Genomic DNA, 22,394 nt, shown 5'->3' on the forward strand with positions numbered 1-22,394 from the left:
GACTAAACACAACATTGCCACAGACATGAATTTCATGACTACGACTGCTTTGGATATCTGTGCCATCTGTTACTGACCAATAGCATCTCAAGCTGGAAGCAACTTGGTAGCCTGGATCTGAATGGCATTTATGTCCTTGCCATAAGACAAGCTAGGCCTGGCATGCACACCTAACTGGATATTTAGAATGCACAAAAGTAGCTGTCCACCATCTATGCACTGCAGAAAGGGCTCAGACACAGCACTTACACCTCAGCAATGCATGACCTCCCTTAACCTCTTTTAGTTAAACCTGCACTAGTTAAACCCCAGGCCATGCAACCTGCACAGATTTTGTGCAGCTGTCACCCCAGATTTTGTGCTGCAGTCCCCTGATCCCCACAGACAGAGTCTTCCTAGGGACTAGAATGATTTAACCTACTCAGCCTCTGCACCACACCTGAACACTCCCGGGGGACTCACAGATCACTCACAACTCTGATGCCCAACTTGGCCTTGTCTTTGTGTTCAGGCATTTGTGTGACTTCATCCCAACAAGGGGCCTGAAGAAAATCTGAAGGATTATAATCTCATGCCATCGCAAAATGTAATACGTTCACAAAACTAGGTTCAGTTAATAAAGGTTCAGGTTCAACCAAAGCTCAGGAACAAAGCAGGCTGCTCTCAGAGGGCTGGGTGTGAGCAGCACTCGCAGTTTGTCATGTCACACTGTTTAAATAATACAAGTTCATTTTTCATTTTATTTTCCCTTTACTAGTTCATACAGGCAGACACTTGTTTATTTCTCTCTGAAAGTCTTTTCTTAGAGAGAGATAAGTTACGTGGGGAGAGGAAAGGTTATATATTCAAACATGGTGTCAAGGTTGTTGCTGGACTGATGAGTCTCAGCTGTAGATCCTCCCCCCCCCAAAAAAAAGAAATGGTACCACCTGTATTTGTCTTCAAAATTGGATTTACCAAGAAGTTGCAATAGGGAGACATGAACTTCATTAGTAGCTGGTAACTTCAGCAGAACTTTTCTTTATACTATCCTACAAGGCAGCAGCAGAAACGTTAATCCCTTAACTAATGTTAAGTACAAATTTGAACAGGAGATTTGTCACAGAATTCAGGTAGTTATGACCAGCCTCTTTGGTTGTTATATAGTTGAATAAATTATTATCACACAGTATTCTCACTGCTGCATGTCCATTAACAGTGTTGTCCACCTGGGTATATCACATACAATAAATTAGGGTTTTGTTATCAACGTGCACATTTTTGCTACTGCACATTTTATTAAGCTTTGTTCCACGCTGCCCTTGCTGTGTAACAAGACTGGCTGTTGGAAGACACCTATCTCACCTATGGATTTGTAAACAGATGTTCCTGTCTATCAGTGGTCCAACACAAGGTATTTTAAACTTCTGCAGTCACCTGCATGTCACATCACAAAACCACAAGGAGAAAAAAATCCCTAAAACTGCTTAACCAGGCAAACAGGAACTGTCACTGCAACATCCATGCTCTTAATTAAAACCCAGCAGATGTTGTAGAGCTCCCTTCACAGCCAGCAGGGCTATGAACCACATGATTTGCAGCACAAGCTTCAGGCTTTTATTCCACACAAGCTGCTGCACCTCTGCACAAAGGGAGCCGTGAAAAGCGGCACCGTGTCAGTGCCCCAGGACACTTCAGGCTGCTGCTCCATCCAGCTCCTGGAGCACAGCAGTGGCACTGGCAGACACTCACCTCTCTAGCAGCCCAGTGTGCCCCTCCCTGCAGGTTCTGCTCCAGACAGGACAGTCCATTCAGGGTTTCTAGTCTTCTGGTTTCCCAACAAATGCAAAAAAAATGTCTCTTCAAAGACATCCAGGCAGGCTTGAGCTCAGTGCTCTCCAAGAAGGGGAGCTGCCAAGGAAGTGCTGTCAGAGAAGCACTTGAATTCCACCTTTTATATAATAGCTTGAGGGTCAGCCTTAGTCTTCAGGCCATACCTAGTCTCCAGCCTCCTTCCTCCAGCTTATCTTTACACCTCCCTTTCCTCCCAGCACTACAGACTTCCCCAGCCAGTCACACTTTGCCCAAGTGACCACAAGTTTCCTACCAGTCTGCTGAGGGAGGAAAACTAGACCAGCACCCAAATCCTTACACATGCACACCACTCCCTCCTTCTTCACATCACCCTCCAGACTGGCTTCTGCCCAAATTGATTTGTTTTGGTATTCGTGTCTTCCTCCTCCTGCCAGTGCACCTCCAGAAACCAGCTGTCCCTCCAAGGGCTCTGCCTCTCTGCCTTGCTCATTTTTAAATGTTTAAAGTTCTGGCAACACAGCCACCTGAGTTTTTTGCCTCCAGCTTATTTGCTGGCAGACCTCTGTCCATTCTTTACAAACACAAGAAGTGTTCAGATTGATCATATTTTGATATGGAATTCTCTCTGCTCAGTAGCGTGCCCAAACCTGAATAAATGTCAAGGAAAAGAGCTGTTTCAAGTAATAGTTATAGAAAATTCTCTTCCTGTAAAATTCTGTTATTTTTACAAAGACAGAGACTGTTTGGATCAAGGAAGGGAGGTCAGGTTCAGATCCTGGGGAGAGTGGTGTGTAGTGATAATAACACTTAGGATTTTTGCAGCATTCCTTATCCAGAGATCTGAGCTCTGTCTCCAGTATATTACAACAGCAGGATATGTTATCTTATGCAAACTCCTTCCTAAATTTCACAATAGCTGTAACAAGCAGGAATCATTAAATTACCGTGGCTGAAAAACAGCCACAGAGCTCCTTCTTTATTTTGCTTTTATCTAAATAAAGTGGAATATGGTCAGAACAGAGGCATTTGTTCTCTTCACTGTTTACCAAGTATCTATCTACTCTTAACAGTATACAAATATCAAGGGAAATAAAAAGAATGAGAAAACAGAAATGGGTATCAGAATTCTCCTCCTTCAAGCAAGTTACCCAATTGCAACCCCTACAAATGCTCAGTTGCCCTTTTACTACATCTGGTTCAAAGGCCACTAAAAATGGGATTCTTTGCACTGACATCAAAGGGCTCTGAAAAGGGCTGTCTGTAACAGGAGGGTAGACAAGATTAACTTCAGCTTTCTGGCTATAGAACTCTAGCAAAAAGTAACAAATAATAATCAGAAGATAAGGTTTTCTGGAGAACCTCCTGATCTCAGCACATTTTTCAAACATCAGCCACCACTACGAAGTTGCTTTGTGAGAGTGATGCAGTGTGTTACTAAACAGAGTGTTTGCAGCTTAAGATGATCTTTTCTTTCAATAACACTAAAGAACATTGTGATTAAGAAGGAAGTAAGACGGTGAGAAAAGAGATAGGAATAGTTTATAAACCAATAGATTGGTGTTCTTTATTTACTACCCCATCTGTATTGCTCAGGCTTTCCTCTTGGCCTGCTTGAGGCTGTAAGAATAGATATCAGTGCCAAAAAATTCTCCACTGCTGCTGAAACCCTACACTACCTTTTAAATACAGGCTTTATTACTAGTGTAAATACATCCTAGAAGGTTGGCTTTTAAAGTGGTTTCTCTCAGTAACCAACCTTATTTAAACGCATCTGGAACTTCTTTATAACTCCCGACTGCTTTGTGTAGTCACCTGTACCATGAAGGTTAAATGCTGTGGAATTACTGCTGGGGTCTCTGATTACTCCACAGTCACATGAGGGTATGTATAAAGTAGGGATACAAGGGGCAGAGAAGCACTAAACAAAACCAAGATTATGTTCCTAATTGAAATGGCAGTCTGGAGTTTTTGCATATAAAATCCGGAATCTGAGCTTACTTTCCTTAACATCATCTCTTTCAGCTGCTCCACATTCCAGGACTCCTTCAGCCTTGACCTCATCCCTAAGATATATTTTCCCTTCAGTCAATTAGAAGTTCTCAAATATACAATATTTACACCCAGCAACAGGGCAGATCTGCTGATTGTCTTCCTTCAGCTGCCTGGGTGGCCCTAAGAATGAGGAAGTGTCCCAGGAGTGGGGAATTCCCATTGTCTGTGGAGAGTAGAGCTGGATCTCACAGCACTGCCAGGCTGCTCCTGCACAAGGACAAGGAGTAGGTCAGAGTTGGGAAGATTAGAAGGCAAAAGGAGAAGGATTAACTCCACCCAGTTGTCCAGGGCTCTCAAGATTTATGCAAAGTACCCATCCTTGAAAGGGTAAAGACCTTGAAACTGAAATAGAAAAAGGAACCTGTGAAGTTAAAACAATTGTAAAGGAAAAGCTGAAAAATACTATGAATTAGGTCTCTTGGCTTCCAATCTCTGCCTGCTACTTCAATGGCTGCTACTCTTTAACTAAATGAAAACATAATCCTTAAATAGATTTACAAAACCATTTTGCATCATATATGAGTATCACTGACACTGATACCCAGACATATTTTATTACTACCCAAACAAATAAATTTTAAAATTTATTTGTTGCTATTTGCTTAACCAGCGTTCTTGTTAAGCAAGACTGCTGCATTTATGAAACAAAAAGTTCTCAAGTCATTAGGTAATGTGTGACACAAATAACTTGCTAATCAATGCAAATGTGAATCAGACCTACAGTATCCAGGAGAATTAATTCCTTTGATCACAGTCTTTCTTTCTGTAGAATCTGTGTCTTATCTTCATCTAAAGCTTATATAAGGTCATTTGACCAAACCCTTGCCCTTCTTAATTTCTGACCCCTGATAGATAATTTCAGAATATATTTTATTACTTCTTTTGTTTGCACAGCACTCGGTATCAGTGCTGATATGGTCTCCCCTGGCTCTTCAGAGATTAAACAGCATATGGAAGAAAAAGCAGAGCAATGTAGAAGAGGTCTTCACAATCTTGTTTAAAAAATAGAACAGTAATTTTTAGGAAAATGTGGTTAAATCAATTCACACACAACAAGACTGGTTTTTTGCTATAATGCACCTATATGTATGATACAGTTATATATGACTAACTTCCATGATAATTTTGCATCAGTGTTAAAAAAACCACCCTGTTGCAATGAAGAAAATCAAATCCATGAATCAGAATTTACTCATGTCATTATTACTTGTCACACCCACAACATGTAATCAGTACTTCCTACTCACTGCAGAGAGTTCTGTTACACAGTAACAGCACAATAAATCTCTTTTTTTTTTCCAGATAAGTTAAAATGCAATCATTTGTCAAAATCAATCCAACAGCACAAGAGTACGATATCTAGAACTTCCTGATCTGGAGAAATTAATTTTTCTAGTCGTATAAGAAAGGCAAATAACTTCAAATCAATTTTTTTTTCTCAGGGATCTTTTGTCACAATATTTTTAAAGTAGAGCACCTATACAACTGTGAAGCCAAACTGTAACTCTGCTGATGCTTGGAGAGCATGACTTGAACTTACACAAACCCACAATCCAGCAAAGCAAACGGTACAAACATTCAGGTCACTGCAGCTACTCTTCCTCAAAGGTAAGTAAGCACTTACTTTCCGAGCTCCAGCATGAACTTCACTCTAATGCTGACTTCAGTAATTTACATGGGCTCTATTTTCCCTCAAATTAGCAACTGCAGTGAAACTATTTAAAATTAGCAGAACTAAAATCTCCTAAGGTGCTTTCACAGTTCCATTTCAGTGCTTCAATGCTGCCAGTACCTGAGCAAACTCGTGTGTCCTCATGAGCTGCACTCACTGCAGAGGGTACAAACCTTAAACCTTGTGTTTTCTGCCTGGGTTTTAGAGATAGGGCACAATTAATGCTTCTGGCATTTCAATTTTATATTCCAAAATCTTGTAATTTGCACAAGTTGTGTGAAACAAAAGCAATTTAAGTTTCCACAGAGAACTGTGGTCTCAGCAACACTTGAGAAAATGGAACTTTCTAGCTATTATCCTGTCTGATGATCGTCATGCTCTTGTTCTTAGCTGGGTAACTACAGCTCTCACACAAAACTCTCAGAGACTGACAGAAGGCAAGGTTTGACAAACTGACAAAACATGGCATCTTAATGAGTTTTTTTTTTTTTTAAGTGTTACTGGATAGTCCACACCAGAAGCTGGAATTGGGGGCAGGGCTGGAGAAGAATGTGAGGCAGTAGAGAACAGGGATAACGTAACCTGGGTGATCCTGCAACTACTTTTCTACACACAAACCACATTTTAGTGAATATGTCAAATTGGTGTGATACATGAAAGAAATTTTGGCTGACTTCTTTCTCTTAGTACTGAAATATTCTTAAATGAAACATTGTGCTTTGATTTAAAACATCCACAATTAAATTTGCAACATTTTTCCATGTGCTGTCTATAACATATGTTTCCTATAACAGGATATACTACACATACTACTGTAAGAAAAGACAGAGCCAATTCCCTTAGACCATTACCTATTATCACCTAAGAGCTGATATTACAATAGAAAATGGGGCCACATGCAGGAGTGTTTTTCTAGGCCCAACTATCAGGTATTTCACACCATATGAAATCCCCTTTTGCCTTTAGTGTTACACTCTAGGTAGGTTTGTCCACAAACAGGTGCTCATAAGTAACTGCAGAAATGAAAGTATTAATTAATTGCTGACTTAATTTCGCCCGGGGAATCACTGGCAGAGTCTTGGGAAGAAAACAAGCCCCAAACAATTCCAAAAGCCGTAGCCCAGCTTTGAGTCAAAACGCTGCGTTTTCATCGCACAAGCGATTCCTCCTGGAATTAGACATGGAGCAAGAGGATCAGATCATTGACAAGCGAGGAACCAGGAGCAGCATTAGCAACTCGGCCGGGCTGTTCCGGGAGGATGTGCTGCTCTATCCCTGCTTGTACCTGGCGGGTGGGGAGCGGGGGGCGGCGGGGGCGGGGGCGGGAGCGGGGGCCGTGCCCGCCCCCCGGCCCCGGGGGAGGCCGGCAGCTGTCCGGGTGGGAGGCGTCTGCAGCTGGAAAACAGCAGCTCCGCTTTCTGATCGGATTTGGGGGTGGGGTGGGAGGTGTGTGTGGGAAAAGCCAAGCGATGGATCTTCCCTTCTTTTGACAACGTTCTCCCCCCTTCAGGACTAAGCCTGCGCTGGAGGAAAATAACTGCAAGGGAGAACTGCTAATCACACCTCCGTGTGGGAACTAACTCCGGGGAGCAGCGTGTGCCGCCAGCCCCAGGATATTCCCTGCCTCCAACCTGAAGTGATTCCTCCTGGAACGGTTCAGTCGCCCCTGCAGTTCACCTTTGCCTGCAGTTAACCAGCGTGCAATTTGGGTTTAATGGAGCTGGGTTTATTGTTCCTCTTTGGACTTACGATTACGTCGACTGCAGGTAACTCGAATTTCTTTCTTTCTTTGCCACTTCCACGCATGCACACAAAGAAAGGCTGGGTGGGTTTGTGTTTTTTTTTGTTGGTGGTTTTTTTTTTTTTTTCTTTTTCCTCCTTCCAAAAGGCTGTGAAGCAACAGCCCATTCCGGGGGTGCGTGGTAAAGAACCAGACTCCAAAAAGACATCATTTGGCCGCACGTAGGTTTGAAACAAAAGCGCTGCCCTAGCGATGCATCCCCGTGGGGCAGCGAAAACATAACGGTGCTTTAAGCGCCCCGAAACTCCTGGGGGAGCCGGGGTGGGTCGGGTGCTGTTACAAAGGGGGTCTCCGGGAGCTGAGCGCTGCTGTTGCCTCCCCGCAGGGTCCGCGCTGCCCCGGCCCCGCTCGGCGCTCCCCGCGGGCGGGGACCCGGCGCACCGGGAGCGGGACGCGAGCGGGGCGGCGGCGGCGGGCGGCGGGCGAGCCAGGGCGGACGGCGGGGGGCTGCGGCCGCGGGCCCGGCGCTGCACTTGCTACACCTACAAGGACAAGGAGTGCGTGTACTACTGCCACCTCGACATCATCTGGATCAACACCCCCGAGTGAGTGCGGCGGGAATGGCGGGCGGGGGCAGCGGGAGGGAGCGGGCGGGGGATCCCTGCCCGGCCCCCGGGGGACCCCGCGGGGACGGCCCGGGCGGGGGGAGCCGGAGGCGGAGCCGCCCCCGGCGGGGTCAGGGCGGGACGAGGGAGCCCCAGCGCTGCCCCGGGAGCCCCGGCAGCCCCCCCGAGCCCCCGGGAGGGGGCACAGGGGGTGCCGCCAGCGCCCGGCGCGGTGACCTCCCGCTCCCGCGGTCCAGGCACCATCCGTGTGCTGGGCACAGCCTGAGTGAAACAAGGGAACAGCGGGTATTTTCCAGGAGAAATCTGTTCCTAATAACCCGCTCATTGGGAAGGGAAGAACACTGTGTGATTGTCTGTGCAACTGTACTGGTTTGGATAAAAATTAAAATGGAAAAATACCGGTAGGATAAAATAATGATTTTTTTTTTTTTTTTAAAAATTCAATGTACTAGATTTTAAGACGTTACAAAAGAAAGCCTTTTGCAATTATGCTTTGTGGAATGGCAAACATAAGTCATCATTATGCTTCAAGTCATAATAAGAAGAGTTTTTGAAGACATTTCTCATGGTTTGGAAGTTGGGAGCCCCACACGGGGCAGTGGGGGTGGAGCACACGTGCAGAAAAGCAGGGTCTGGTACTGACAGTGTTTAATGGAAAGAAATCATCAGGAAGGGTGACACTTTGCCTATATCCCAAAGGTTTGAGGCTTCCTTTCTCTATCCTGTCTTGTTGAGTAACTAAGACTTAAGGATTTGTAGATTCTCACAGGTTTCAGTCCTGTAGCAACCACAGTGATCAGTTCAGTAAAAAAATAATCAGATCAGATGAACCCCAAACCAAATTACTTTAGGAATTCAAGTTCTTCAGGCTGTACGACTGTGAACTTCTACACACACCATCAAGCACCTCAGTGACTGAAGTGTGGGAACAGTTGTACTAATTCAAATCTGCCTTTGAATCAATTGCAAAGCTTTTAATCAGATTAAAATAACAAAAGGAGTAAAAAAAACACCAGAAAATAGCAGTAAAATAGGTTAAGTCAAATGGGGTTTAGGGCACTTAATTTGTAAATTCACATGTGTGTCCTGGCCAGAGGCCATGTCTGATGATGTCTTTTGAACTTCTACCAACCTGTAAGTATCATGTATTCACACAAGTCATTCAGTTCTTTGAGTTCCATACCTGCACTAATCCACCCCAGGATTACATAAAGTTATTTTAGCCAAATATTTATGACTCAGTAAATTTAAGTCAGAGCTCACCAGTAAGAACGGGGGAATGACATTCCTTTTCCCCTACGCACTGAATAAATAGACCACTGCTAATTTTAAACATACACTCCTCTTTTTCTTTCCTTTCTTTCTTTTTTTTTTTTTTTTCTTTAGGATATCCTGTTTTAACTCTACAGAAATTACAATTTTCATTCCAGTGGGAAAAGTATTAATTCAGTGATGTGGAGAATTTTTTCCTACCTAAAAGTTTTGTGCAAACATCACAAAACAAAGAACAACAAAAAAAAGAACAGAGAGGTATCTAATGTTTTAGTGATACCTATAGCATTAACAATGAAGCATGGATAATAATCCAAATATTAAACACTTGGAGCTCTAAGCCTCTGCTTGCTTAACTGAAGTCAGTTGTACATAAATAGCAGCAAATCTCAGCTCTGTTAAGTCCACCCCCACTGGGTATAGAGTAGCCTGTAATATTTTGATGTGAGTACTAGGAAATTCTCTTTTTATAACTTTTATGTGACTGGACATTTCTGTGCAAACTATGGAATGAATACATTCAATGTCAATACTAAATAGTCACATAGAATATACATGTTAACTACTGTGCTCCAAAGACATGAACTTGTATAACCTAATAACACTGTTGGAACTGGGTGAATCGGGACGCTGGGAGCCCTCTGGGGTTGGTAAAGAGTGGGTGGATGACAGTGGAAAGTAGGGAATTAGGCCAGTAGGGACTGAGTTTCCTGGAGTGTGTCAGTGTCTGAAGTGGGCAGCTTTGCTGTCCTGCTCCCTGTGCTGTTTCTGCCCTGAGCCAGGAAGGTGAGCAGTGAAAGGAGTAGCTCTGTGTGCAGGCCATGTACTTGTCCAAATCCCCCTTTAGGCTGAAACAGGAATGCTTTTATGTATGAGAGCAGAGGAGGTCACTGAAAGAAGTGTGTTAGACATTTTGGACCATTTCAGTGCAACAGAAGCAGCATTAAGATTTCATATCACATGTCTGAATGAACAGGCACTAATTCTGCCCTGGTGTCCTACCTGGAGTAATGTCTGAGCAAGTCAAAAGGTACTTCTGGATGTGAATGAGTGAAACCAGGCCTGCTGGTGCAATTTAATATCCCAAGCAGGTTACACCACTGCCTTTAACTGGAAGTAACCCCTGGATCTGAACAGACTGGTAACATGTTTGTAAATGGAGCTTTTGTGTTGTTCGTGTACACACATTGTTGGAAGTTCTTATATTTACTAAAAGCTTGGCTCCAATGCAACTTTGAGGATCAAACACACAGTGAGACATCAGAAAGACGGTGTTAAAGTTTGGAGAAGTTTTCCTGACATCTGTTGATTCTGCTATTTTTCTTGCTTATATACTTACCTTTTTGTTTTGTTTTATTTCCTACGTCAAGTACTATAATTGCTTATTATGTTTTCCTTTTTTTCCCCTGCCGATTTATTTCTTTCACTTTATCATTTCTTATTCCCTGCAAAAATTCCTTAATATTTTCTCAACATTACTCTTGCCTCCATACTTCAAGGACAAACTTTACTTCCTCCTCTGGTTTCTTCTGCTTTTCCCGACAGGAGATGCTCTTAAGCATTGTTGTAATACATTCAAAACAAATCTCAGTCATGGCCACTCCTTTTCTGGAAAAGCAGTTAAAGTTTTTAGTGAAACTGCTGGAGGCAAAGTGATGGTCTATTCTGTCCCTGCTGAGAAACCACTTAGATCAAGCAGGGGCACAGTTGTAGAAAAGCACAAAACTGCAGTTTGGAGCCTCTGACTCCCTGCAGCTTGTGCCAATTAAGAGAGAAATTATCTCTGCACATGTTGTAGTATTGCTTTATACTTGTGCATGAACCACTGCTGTTAGGCCAGACCACTAAGAGCATCAGGGTGTTATTTTGACATAGTGAGTCTTTTATGCTGGGAACAGTGGGAGCCTTAAGTGGAAAAGAAGACATCCTAAAGAAAGGCAGGTAAGTCAGAACAGAATAATGCAATTACGTGGTGTAGACAAAGCTTGCATAACAAAGATAATTAAATAATTAAAAGCTGGTATACTGTTCTCACTGATAAGATTGATTAGTCAGGAATTAGTTTGCAATGTATTTTTTTTTGTCAAGTGCTTATCTTGATCTATAGCTACAGACACGTTCTAAAGAATTGGTTTTTAAACAGTACCCACTGATGTCATAGAGACACAACTTGATGCTTAATTCTGTAAGTTAAAGAAGAAAATGTAGACAAGACTTCATTTAGATCTGCACTTCTTCAAAGGGGTTCTATATTTCAGTATGAAGTGAACTTGTGTATGTGACAGCAACATGTGGTTCAATTAAACATTAATGTTGCTGTGTGAAGCATCAGGGATGCTCACAGTGATTAGTAAAAGATTAAAAGGTGACAACTCCTAAGAAAGCGGTGCTATCATGAGGGCACAGTATCAGATGCTCAAGTGGTCTTCAATTCTAAAATAAAACTACAATGAGAATTTATGGCAATAATGCAGACAATTTTCAAAGGACAATTCCTCACTCAAACTAAGCACCAAAAATAGGAACAGTTCTTTCGAAGGGTTTAAATCAAAGCAAAAGTGAGTTTTTTTCTAGGTGTCTTCTTTCTGTATTTGCTATTATGTTCAAGAGAGGAGTAACTGAATGAAATGCTGTGACCACGTTGTAAAGACCAGCTTACATGCTGATCTAAGAGTTCTGTCTGCCAATTACACGAATTTCTACATCAGGAAAATTGGATGGATGGACAAAGTGAAAGGAAGAGTTTGATCTAACACTGTTTGCTGCTCTGATCCTCTGTACTTAAAGACATGTTCTATTTCCTGTGGAAGGACAAGGGCAGGGGCTGACTTGTATCTGTTGCTGTTCTTTGTGGGATAAATTGGAGAGGATCTGGTGAGTGTTCCATGCTGTGTGAGCACATGGTGACACTGAAAGGACCTGACGTTTCCTCACTTAATAAATTTGTTTCTGTAACATATGAAGGTCAGATACCCTTTAGCACTAGGTTGGCTCCAGACAGCTCCCAATAGAAATGTGTTTTCCTGGCCTAAGGAGACCATTGGTTGGGGTGAGAAAGGCTTTTCATACACTTGAATTGTTTTGGTCTCTCCTGGAGGTGATGATAGATGGGTTTGTTAGCGAATTGTCAGAAGCTGAACAGACAGCAGCTGATTGCACAGGCAGTCAGCTCTGCAACAGCTAAAAGTCAACGATCTCTGCTCATTACTGACTTAGGTTGCCATCAGAAAGTCACCTTAGAACGGGAACAATTTGTGCCCTATCATGGCTTCACTCAGAGTTTTACTCACATGTAGAGATGAAGTGATTTCTTGGGATGTTGTTACAAAAAAGGCTCCAGGCAACCCCTTGGTTGCTCCTGCTCTAACTGCTGCTCTGCTGGCTGACTTTTCCTTCACAACATCTTTTTGTTACCTGCACCTCACTGGTGACTGCATTTCATCCTCATGGGCATTAAGTGATATTCCAGAGAATTATAATTACCCCAATTCTGGATAATCATCGTTAAATATGTATAGATGATGTCCTGTATTCTACTGGAAATAAAAGTACACGGCTAAAGATTTCTTGTTCAGCAAAACAATTAAGCAGGTGGTTATAAACTTTAGATCAGATTGGAAGTACCTGGTAGCCAAAGGCATGATGATAAAACAGTGGCTGCAAGCCAGGCAGCTCAAACAAGGAAGCTAAACAGTGCACATGGTTAACCATCAGAACCAAGTGCCCAAAGTGATTTATCTTCTGTTGAGTTGATTTTATTTTTCTGAATGAAATTTGTCCTGATTTTGCAATCTTTACTGCCCACATATTCACTGAAACCTATTTGTCTTGCACAAAATAAACTTCAAATAGATATGCTGAACATAGTAACAGGCTTCTGCTGTAATGGCTATATTTTATCAAGGACAAACTGATCTGACTTTTAGGCCAGTTTATTCAAAGAGTTATTCTTGTTTAGACTGTGTACTGACTTCCCACTTTCAGTGTCTTACTGTCTGAAATGTGCACAGCTTGCATGCCCTCCTCGGTCTAGAAGAAGAATCTATCCTCTTAGTCTTCCTATAAAGCTTATTTACACAGTTTTACAGGTTTTACAGCAGTATCCAGAAAGACTTGAAACGATTTGACTCTGCAGTTAAAAATCCCACATCCCTGCAGGAGCTGGCCCTGCAGAACACAGGGTCAGGGATGAGACACTGATGGCCACTGCCTTGAGATTTCCCCACTGCTGCTGGTGTTGGTCTAATTCTAAGGATAAACAGTCTCAAGGGCTGTCAAACCACACTCACTTTCATCAGCCTTACATTTTAACACCATGTGTTTATTTTTCCCCAGGTTTTTGTTTTATTTGTTTTTAAACCTGTGGTGGATTTTGAACTAAACAGGCTGTAGAGAGTAGTAGAAACATAAATTAGTGTGTGTTTGTGTGCACTGCTGGAGTGGCTTCAGCAGTAAGTACTCTGAATTTTAGGTTGAAAAGCTACCATTTGACATTTCATTTGATTCCTTTAATCCCTATTTCCCAGCAGTTCTGCCTTTTGGCATTTACCTCAATAGTTTTGTGTTAGAACCACTTACTAATGACACTCCCTGCCAGTCAGAGGGAGAAAAGGAATAAAGAGAGTTTGGGCCTGACAGACAGAAAATTAGGCACCAAAGTTTATTTAATTACTTAAACCAAAAATCATATATCCTGCCACAGAACTGGGATCAGATTAGGACTGGTATGAAGTACTGAAGGATATGCTAATTGTTTTGAGAGGTATTTCTGTGAAACAGTGGCTCAGTTTATTGAGCTCTACCCAGCCCCTCTTTGGGTTTGGGGTGTTAATGGACACCCCTCACCCCAATCTTTGCTTCATATTGCTTCCCTCAAGAAATGTACCCCAGCTTTTAGCTCAGCAACTCAGATATTGTTCTGATCATGTTTCGAAAAGAAAACGTGTAACATCATTTTGACAGCTACAGGAGGAGGATGGATACTGATAAAAAGCCTCCAGATTCTCACAGTACTTGACTTGGGTACCATGAAATCCCCAGTGGGAGGGAAATCAAAGAATTCACGGGGTCAGTGAAACTGGACAATGAAGCAGATGTGTGTAATCCTTGGCTTATTAACTAAGTTAGCTGTGACTAATGAACTAAAGCTAATTTGCATCCAGCAGCCTGTTCGGTATCTAGGAACTGGCTACTACTACATTGAGGATGTGGAAAAGAAAGGTGTGGCTATAAAGGATAAAGGTTTGTTTCCTCTGAAAATGACTTCAGGTGCAAAAAGCTACTCAGAAAAAGTCCAGCTTCTGAGAATGGAGCATGTGGTTAGGATGAGAAAACCAACAAGGCAGGCACTTCCTTGAAGAAGGTGTTTTACTGCTTAAATAATGATGCTAAGGAAGGGTTAATAGGGGAGGTACATTGACTGTGAACACTCTTAAGAAATATGTCTGTTACAGAAAGAGCTGGAGCCAACTTTCAGAGCAGCCAATGATCTCTTCATCTATAGAGCTACACAATATTACTGCAGTGGCTTTATATGAAAGCATACACAGAAATATCTGTTATTTCCCCCAAGCATCTTTCATTCTGTAGACATTTTGTTTCACTTGGAGGATGGTAAATTTTGCTTCCTTTCTGTGTTCTTTGTTCTCAGTGGTCCTTACAGGGATCTCATACATTTTAGGATTGTCTGGAAACACTGGAGACTGTTGGGAGCCTCGCTGGCCTGGATGCAGGCCAGAAAATATATTGCTGAATACTGAAATCACAGCATCTAAGATGATTGCTGCAACCCCCTCATCCCTTTGTTTTGGCTGAAACTCTCCAGTGCCCTGGAGGTATCTACTGTGTTTAAGTGGCTGGGAAAGTAGAAAATAATAGCAGCTCATAGGTCAATTATAACATAGCATGAGAAACTCAGCCACATGTTATAAAAATTAAAATAAACCAATTACACTTGTCTGCCTGAATTCAGTATAAGTGAGGGACAGCAGGACTTAGGCAAATCATGCTTCCCAATTCGACCTGAAGGCAGTAATCATTCAATGGGCAGTTGGCTTCTGCGGGAAATTTTCCCTGATATCCCTGGTTCAGAATGGCTGTTCCACTATTAGTCAGTAATTTTGCCTTTTTCAACAACAAAAAAAAAATCCCTACTTCTGTTAATTTAATGGCCAAATCTTGCTTCAAGAGCTAGCTGGCTTTCAGAGGACAGCTTTTATGATTGTGTTTTGTGAGCACAAAGCACAGAAATAATCTAGGTTATTTCAGCATCTGTTATCCAATCTGCAGATCTATACTTTTTTTTTTCTTTTAAAATTCTAGAAGGAACATTTGCTGACCTAAAGATTGCTGTGTACTCCTTCCACTGCAGAAATCCAAAGTGTTTCAGGTGACAAGAGCACACTGTACTTCGATTAGTTTTGCGTTGCTCTGTTATACATGGAATTATCTTCAGTTAACAGATCTGTTGCACTGACCAATCATAATTACATCTCATGGAATAATTACAAGTACTGGAGAGTTGTGTTAGCATTTTTTACAGAATAAAGAACAAATAGCTTATATTCAAGAAGAAATTACTTCCTTGAACTCAGACCTTCTCTAATCTAGAAAGTGCTTTAAAACTGAGCGTGCAGACTTTTATGCACCCCCTCACTTGCTGCAGTAATGATCCTTAACTCCACAAAAGAGAGCAATTCCACAGAAATCACAAATCTGTGTGTTGCCAATCAGATACCAGTTCAAAGCACTACAGAAAGGCTGATCCAGAATTGCACAGGTTTGCTTGTTCTCCACTTTGTAGAGAAGAAAGGGATAAAGGACACACAGCCCTTAAATAGTGCAAACCCATTTCACTGCTTCAGGAGAAGCTTGTTCTCCTAAAGGAAGAAATGTTGCCTACTTAGTTAAAGGTCAGAAATTCAAATTTTATCTTTTTTTCCCAAAAAGTTTGGAAATGGCTCTTAGCCAGTGCTTTGACCAGGGACTGGGTCATAAGCATGAGGAATACAGTTTAAGGAACTGGTTGTTCAGGATCTCCAGAAGCCTAGAGCAGGTAGCCAGCCAACAAATCTGCCTCTGTCCTACTCCAACTGATCCTCATCTTCACTGAGAAGACACAAACTGCTCTGGGTATACTAAAGTCCTCAAGCTTTGACTAAAGAAAACAGATGCCTCGCCTCAAACAGAAAGCAAAGAGACTTTTTTTGCCACACAAGTGCTTGGTGACAATCACATGCTGACAATAATTCCCATTCAATGTGTAGAAATTGTGATTCTACTTCATTTTGCACCTGAGCCTTGCAACACCACAAGGATAATAAAAAAGAGCAGCATCTGTTAATCACATGTAACAATCTAAGACTAAGAAGCTGCCAGGCAAATGCTTCTGATACCTGTTCAACTGAATCTCTTCAGCATCTCCTCTCACCTCTGAAGTGCTGAGAAAGAGGCATGAACTAACTTGAAACACGAACATTTTCAGCTGCTGGAATGATAACCATACACACACTAACATTTGCTTAAACGTTGTGATTTATGAGTTGTATCAGAGTAACTGACAGGCAAGAAAACATCTCTATTTTTTGGTTCTTTTTGAACGCTGTTGCAAAGACTCTGCGTTGCTATAGAAGTATCTCTGGTTTGGGTTTGAATTTTTGGGTTAGAAATCAAAACCAGGCATATTGGGAGCATTATTACATTTCTATCTCTGATGGGCAAATCTGCACATTAGCTTACATATAAACTTCACTTGGATGTTCCAGGTGATTCTTACACTTGTCAGAGCACTGGCAGGTATTTCTGGGCCACTGAAAATGAAGGGGTCTTGAATATATTTCCTAAGCTATGAACCACACTCCTATAAGTATTCTGTGTTTCACAGAGCACGAAGTACCTCATTAGAAAGATCAGAAGCAGCATCTAAAATACCAATTTCCTCCTTTGCTTAGGGCTGTAATTCATGGCTCTTATCACTTGTAATTAATTTATATTCTCTACCCCTCCCTGTTTGCTGGAATTTACTGTTTCTTAGAAAAGACAGCAGACTGGTAATGGGCCCATTCCTCAGTCACTGTAATTCACACACTGATGTGTTAAAGTGAAATTGAAAGTTGATGGCAATTCTAGTTGGTCCATTAATTTGCAAACTGCAGCAATTAAGAATAAAACACATTCCCTTCTTCCTCTCCAGCTATTCAGGCAGAACCACTGACACAGGGCAAACTGCAGCTCAGTCCCACAGAAATTCTGGGTTAGAGAATTAGAGTGAAGAAAACCAGTATTGTATTTTGGAAGAGTGGTCTTTTTAACAAGGAACCACTTTAAATAATGAGAATAACATACTGCAGTATTTATGTCTTGTTAGCATAATGTGGGATGACATCTGCAAAAGCTGCAAGTAGCTTCTTTATCCCTTGGCAAACTGTCTGTCATGAAACAGGGCTTTCACATTTGGCTACCACACACCAAATTAATCTTTCTATTTCAGTCTCAATTTGAGCAGGAAGTTGAATAATAGAATTTTACCAGACAGTTTTCATAAAGGATTTGTTAAAAATAAAGTAACTTCCTCCTGTTCCTGTCTCTAAATACTAGCTATTACTTAATTAAAAAGAAAAAAAAAAGTATTTGTATAAAAAAATACAACGATACAGCAATTATTTATACCAGAAGTTACCTACATTAGCCATTCAACATTCATCATTCTAAAGCAGATGGCAGTATGGAACCATTAATACTCTTCAGTTATAAAATGGGACTCGCTCCTAATCCTAAAGACAACAAAAAGCTTTTTAAATGGCTGTTAGAGAAGGGAGGCCAAAATCAAGTCCTAAAGTGTTTTGAGACAAATATGGATATTCTTGACTCCCCCAATGTCTGGGCATAGGAGTAAAGGGAAAATATGCAACAGTTTCTGCATGTAGGTGAGGCAGAGCTGCATCTGCTGGAGAAAGACCATTTCATGGGCTCTTAACACAGAAATATTGCTTGTGATTTTCTATCTTTCAGTATGATTTTATCATAAATCTAACTGACAGGTGTGCTCTGGCTCAGGCTGTGAAAGACAAGATGCACAAGCTCATAGGTACTATAAGTGCAGAGGCTTGAATAAATGATTTGCATCAACTGTACTGATGTTATACCAAAATGTTTCTGAACCTTTCAGCCCACCATGTGTGTGGGAAAATGGAAAATTTGCAGCTTTCCCACTAATAGCCTAATGATGTTTTTATGAAAGCAAATGAAAGAAGAACTATGTGAAGGTAGTGGTTGCAAACTCATTATTCAGGCTTTGTTCTGTAACCTTTCTGTAACCCTTCTAGATTTACCCTTCCTCTTCCCTGCCTTTTTTTTTTTCCACTCTCTTCACTCCTCTTTCTTGCTTGTGAACATGAGATTCCCTTCATATTTTTAGTGCTTGTGGAGTTGTGGGTTGCTTAGCCCATCCCTCAAGTCCACAGGAGCTTTTATGGGTCTCCAGAAGTTTCATGTGGTGGACAGCTGCTGTCACTTGAGATTCTTTAACAACTTGAAGGAGAATAATTTATGACATCAGTCCAAACCATCCAACTCCTTTTGGGGATGTCAGCAGGAATTGATTGACTACAACCCATGAAAGAGCAAAGCATGCCAGACTGCAGGGAAATAGAGAGAGCTGCCTCATCCTATTTCTTGGTGTGCTGGAGTACAGAATACCATCTCTTGTAGAAAGGTATTAATAGATACATACAGGGAAGATTATCCAGCAGTTTCTCACCTCTAACTCCAGGGATCATGTTCCAAACATGATGTAGTGAACTAATCATGCTGACAGTTGTCTCCATTTCTCAATGATTAAATTAATGGCAAATCAGGCTCAGAATCATGAAGATGACACAACTACATGATGCTACTCGTCTGGTGAAATCAGCACAGCTCATTGGTCACTTCACACCAGCCATGGCACGGGACATAACAAATATTGTACACCGGGGGAGGGTGAGCAACACAACACAGGAAATTAGGAGTAAAAGAAGCAATAACCTTGCTTGTAATTGTATCAGCTGTTAGGTATTCCAATCTTTTTTTTAGATTGTGTAGTTGCCAATTAATTCTCCCAGTAGAGCTGATTGTCTACTACTTTATAACCTCCCAAAAGCCAGAGCTAATTGGGCAGAAGTTACGATCTTTTATAGGCAGAACTGCTTATTTATATGAGTATGTTTTGATTTTTGTGCCACTATTTATTGCTTTGCATCAATAGATCTCTTTACCAAAACAGAAAAGACATGGAATATCATTTTAATTGGCTTCTAAAATACACGATATGTGTGACTCACAACAGGAGGACTGTGCCATATGGACTGTCTAACTACAGAGGCAGCTTTAGAGGCAAAAGGTCTACAGGCCAGAGTCAAAGTACTTCCCAGTCTTCATTTCGATGTTCCTGTTTGGATGCTCAGGATGAACAGTGTTTGCAGTTTTGCAGAAGAGTGCAAGACAGAAGAAGGTGAGTACCTGAATGCTGCCACCTGTCTACACGATTTGACTATTTCACAGAGATAAATTAATCAAGTTGCACTTATCAAATGGAACTGAATAAAACCCACATAGATTTTAACTAAAATTCCCCTGTCCAGTGTGGTGGGTTAGCCCTGGCCAGCAGCCAAGCACTTACAGAGCTGCTTGTTCACTTCCCCTCTAGTGGGATGGGGGAGTGAACAGAAAGAACAAAAGTGAAAGAACTCAGAGTTTAGTAGGTGAAGGAAAGAGGCCAGAGGCAGCCAGTACTGCTTGGAATTTTCATTTTGCTGTTCCTTTCTATGATGTGGTGTTTTTGAAAACAGCAGACCTGCCCAGTTAGGAGCATGCTGGATAATGCACTATTCTAGAATGTTTTATCTAGTCTGACAAAGAGCATCACATTGTCTTTTTATGAATGGCTCCATAAAGGGACTCGATGAGAGCACATTTACAAACTTGGAAAATCTCTCTTCTCCAGAAATCATGGATCAATGAAAAAGACAGAGGAGAAAGACCAATGCAGGGAAGAGGAACACAACTTCATTCAGTAGCACAGAGAGTCTGGAGGATTCTGAACAATCAGGTATGGTGCAGATGTTTAATATTGAAAACAAATAGTGATTTTCCATAAATGTTCTTTGTATTTGCAGCACCCTTAACTCTTTTAATTGAATGTTATAAATAAGGGAAGAATTTGGCCCATGAGTAGTTTCTTTTTTTTTTTCATATGTAATTTTTAAAATAACCTTTACTATGCACAGAACTACTACAACCTCCCTTGTGCTAACTAACTCCTTCAAAAGTTGGATTCTTTGGCTATAAGCCAATACATATTTTTGCCTTTTTTATTTTTTTTTTTTTTTAGGGCAAGGGCTGTTCCTGTCTGTCATGTTTTTGCTCATTTAGCACTGCAGCAACTTAAGCTACATGTCCCAGTGCAGTGCTTCAGTAAAACTAGAACTGTCAAGGTAAAGAAACAGAAAAGAACCTTGTGGAAAAAGCATCTGAAGGGAAAAATAAACCTGCTTTCGATAACAAAGAGATTACTGGGACCTAGCAGCCAGTTTCAAATATTTCCACTTCTAAAAAAGTCACACTATGACCCAAAATTTTTTGCTATGAAGGAAAGCACTTGGATTAGGAGTCCTCAAACTGGATTTATTGCTATGATTATCTGAGCAGAGCTAATCAGACAACTGTGCAGCGTTCACTCTGGGTACACGTAATCAAGGAGATAAACCCTTTTCTATCAGGTAACAGGCAGTTAGTGCTGAATATTAAGCAGTTTGGTTGTTGTGTTTTTGTTTTTTTTTTTTAAAGCTTTAACATTTATTTGCTGGAGCTCAGAAACAAGAACTTAAACTACAACTCTCCCTTGAGATGGACAAACTTGATGCTTCAGTGTGATGCCAGTGGAGAATTGAGCAATGCACCACTTCCATTTCAGCAGTGCCACTCTGAGGGCACGTGAACCTGCATGAGGAAGCTTTGTCCCGTGTTCCCCTCGTGAGAGTCTCAGTAAAGGACAATCTTTATCATGGAACTGCCAGGGAATGTATCACTATCGAAGAAAACTTCAAAGGCAGATCCAGACTTCAGCAATGCAAAGTTTCAGGGAGCATTTTTTTTCCTCTGTGATTTCAAAGAGTACAATAGAAACATACTGTTCCACTTTGTGTCTGAGGAATCCATCCACAGCTTTATGCAGGCAAATGTAATTGGAGAATGTGGTGAGCTAGAGAGAGATTGCCTCTACATGAGTTCTCATTCAGAATAAACAGATGCAAAATATTTCTCTTGTTAATGTATGCAAGCCTGAATCATCATATTGTAACTTCGTGGCAGATGTTTAAATGACAGTATCTATGCAGAATAAATATGAATGGCTAATATAAATATTATCATAAACTATAGCAAGTTAAGAGTATACATTGAGTATTCAATAGATTACCTAATTTAGCCACAAATTATTCCTGCACTTCAAAGTTCCATTCAAAACCACAGTGATTATTTAAGGATGCACTGTAGTTGGTGAACAGAACTTTAATTACTCAGCCCCAAGAATTTTCCTAAAGCTGCAAAGGTAGGACTGTGGAACTTCAAATGAAGCTTCATACAATCAGAGTAACTCATATTTGCTGTTCTAAGCCCCTGCCCACGTTACCATCCACAGCACATACATTTGTCTCTGTTAGTACTACAAATCACATGTTTATCTTCATTGAAACATCATCAGTGAATAACCTGAAAACTTGGCAATAAGGATTAAATCCAACCCTGGACATTTTTCAATGTAAATGATGTCTTCAGAAATTATGGACTTCTTTTTGCTATGAGGATGCAAGAGTAAGCAAGGAAAAAAGAGTAACTTTTGCAAATCTTGTTCTATATTATTTAAGAAGAGAGGAAATCCCTTACTTGTGACAAATTTTTTTTGGGTTGACTGACCTTCATGCAGACTTTCCCCAGGGCACATAGGTTAAACTATAACCCCATGACAATAAATTATATTTTATAAGAAGAAAGATGGAGACCAAAAGAAAAGTGAAAAGAAATCAACAGTACAAATGTTTATATAGGGCTTAAACCAGTGGTAATAGATTTTCTTTGAAACAAGAAAGGGAGCTCTTTGCCAAAACATATGATATATTTTATATATATGTGGATATATTTCATAAATAAATTATTACAGTTATAAAATTAAATATATCTTTCAGTTATTGCATTTGTATCA

The 22,394-nt window shown here is 41.0% G+C and overlaps 1 protein-coding gene and 1 long non-coding RNA gene across 2 annotated transcripts in view; one reads left to right on the plus strand and one right to left on the minus strand.

Moving 5' to 3' along the window:
• Nucleotides 1–1,808: 1,808 nt before the first annotated feature.
• Nucleotides 1,809–22,394, minus strand: part of LOC116795245 — a 59,374-nt gene continuing 38,788 nt past the window's right edge. Inside the window, exon 3 of the long non-coding RNA XR_004359999.1 lies at nt 1,809–1,904. This is a non-coding gene — a long non-coding RNA (uncharacterized LOC116795245). The remainder of the gene's footprint in view (nt 1,905–22,394) is intronic.
• On the plus strand, nt 6,941–22,367 carry EDN3 (endothelin 3). Its single transcript, XM_032704781.1, has 5 exons — nt 6,941–7,284; nt 7,645–7,864; nt 19,482–19,646; nt 20,139–20,243; nt 20,981–22,367. The coding sequence occupies exons 1-4, from the start codon at nt 7,233–7,235 to the stop codon at nt 20,209–20,211; spliced, it is 510 nt and encodes a 169-aa protein (XP_032560672.1). The 5' UTR covers nt 6,941–7,232; the 3' UTR covers nt 20,212–20,243; nt 20,981–22,367.

The sequence above is a fragment of the Chiroxiphia lanceolata genome, chromosome 17 (assembly GCF_009829145.1).
Source record: "Chiroxiphia lanceolata isolate bChiLan1 chromosome 17, bChiLan1.pri, whole genome shotgun sequence".
In the NCBI taxonomy this organism is placed as follows: Eukaryota; Metazoa; Chordata; class Aves; order Passeriformes; family Pipridae; genus Chiroxiphia; species Chiroxiphia lanceolata.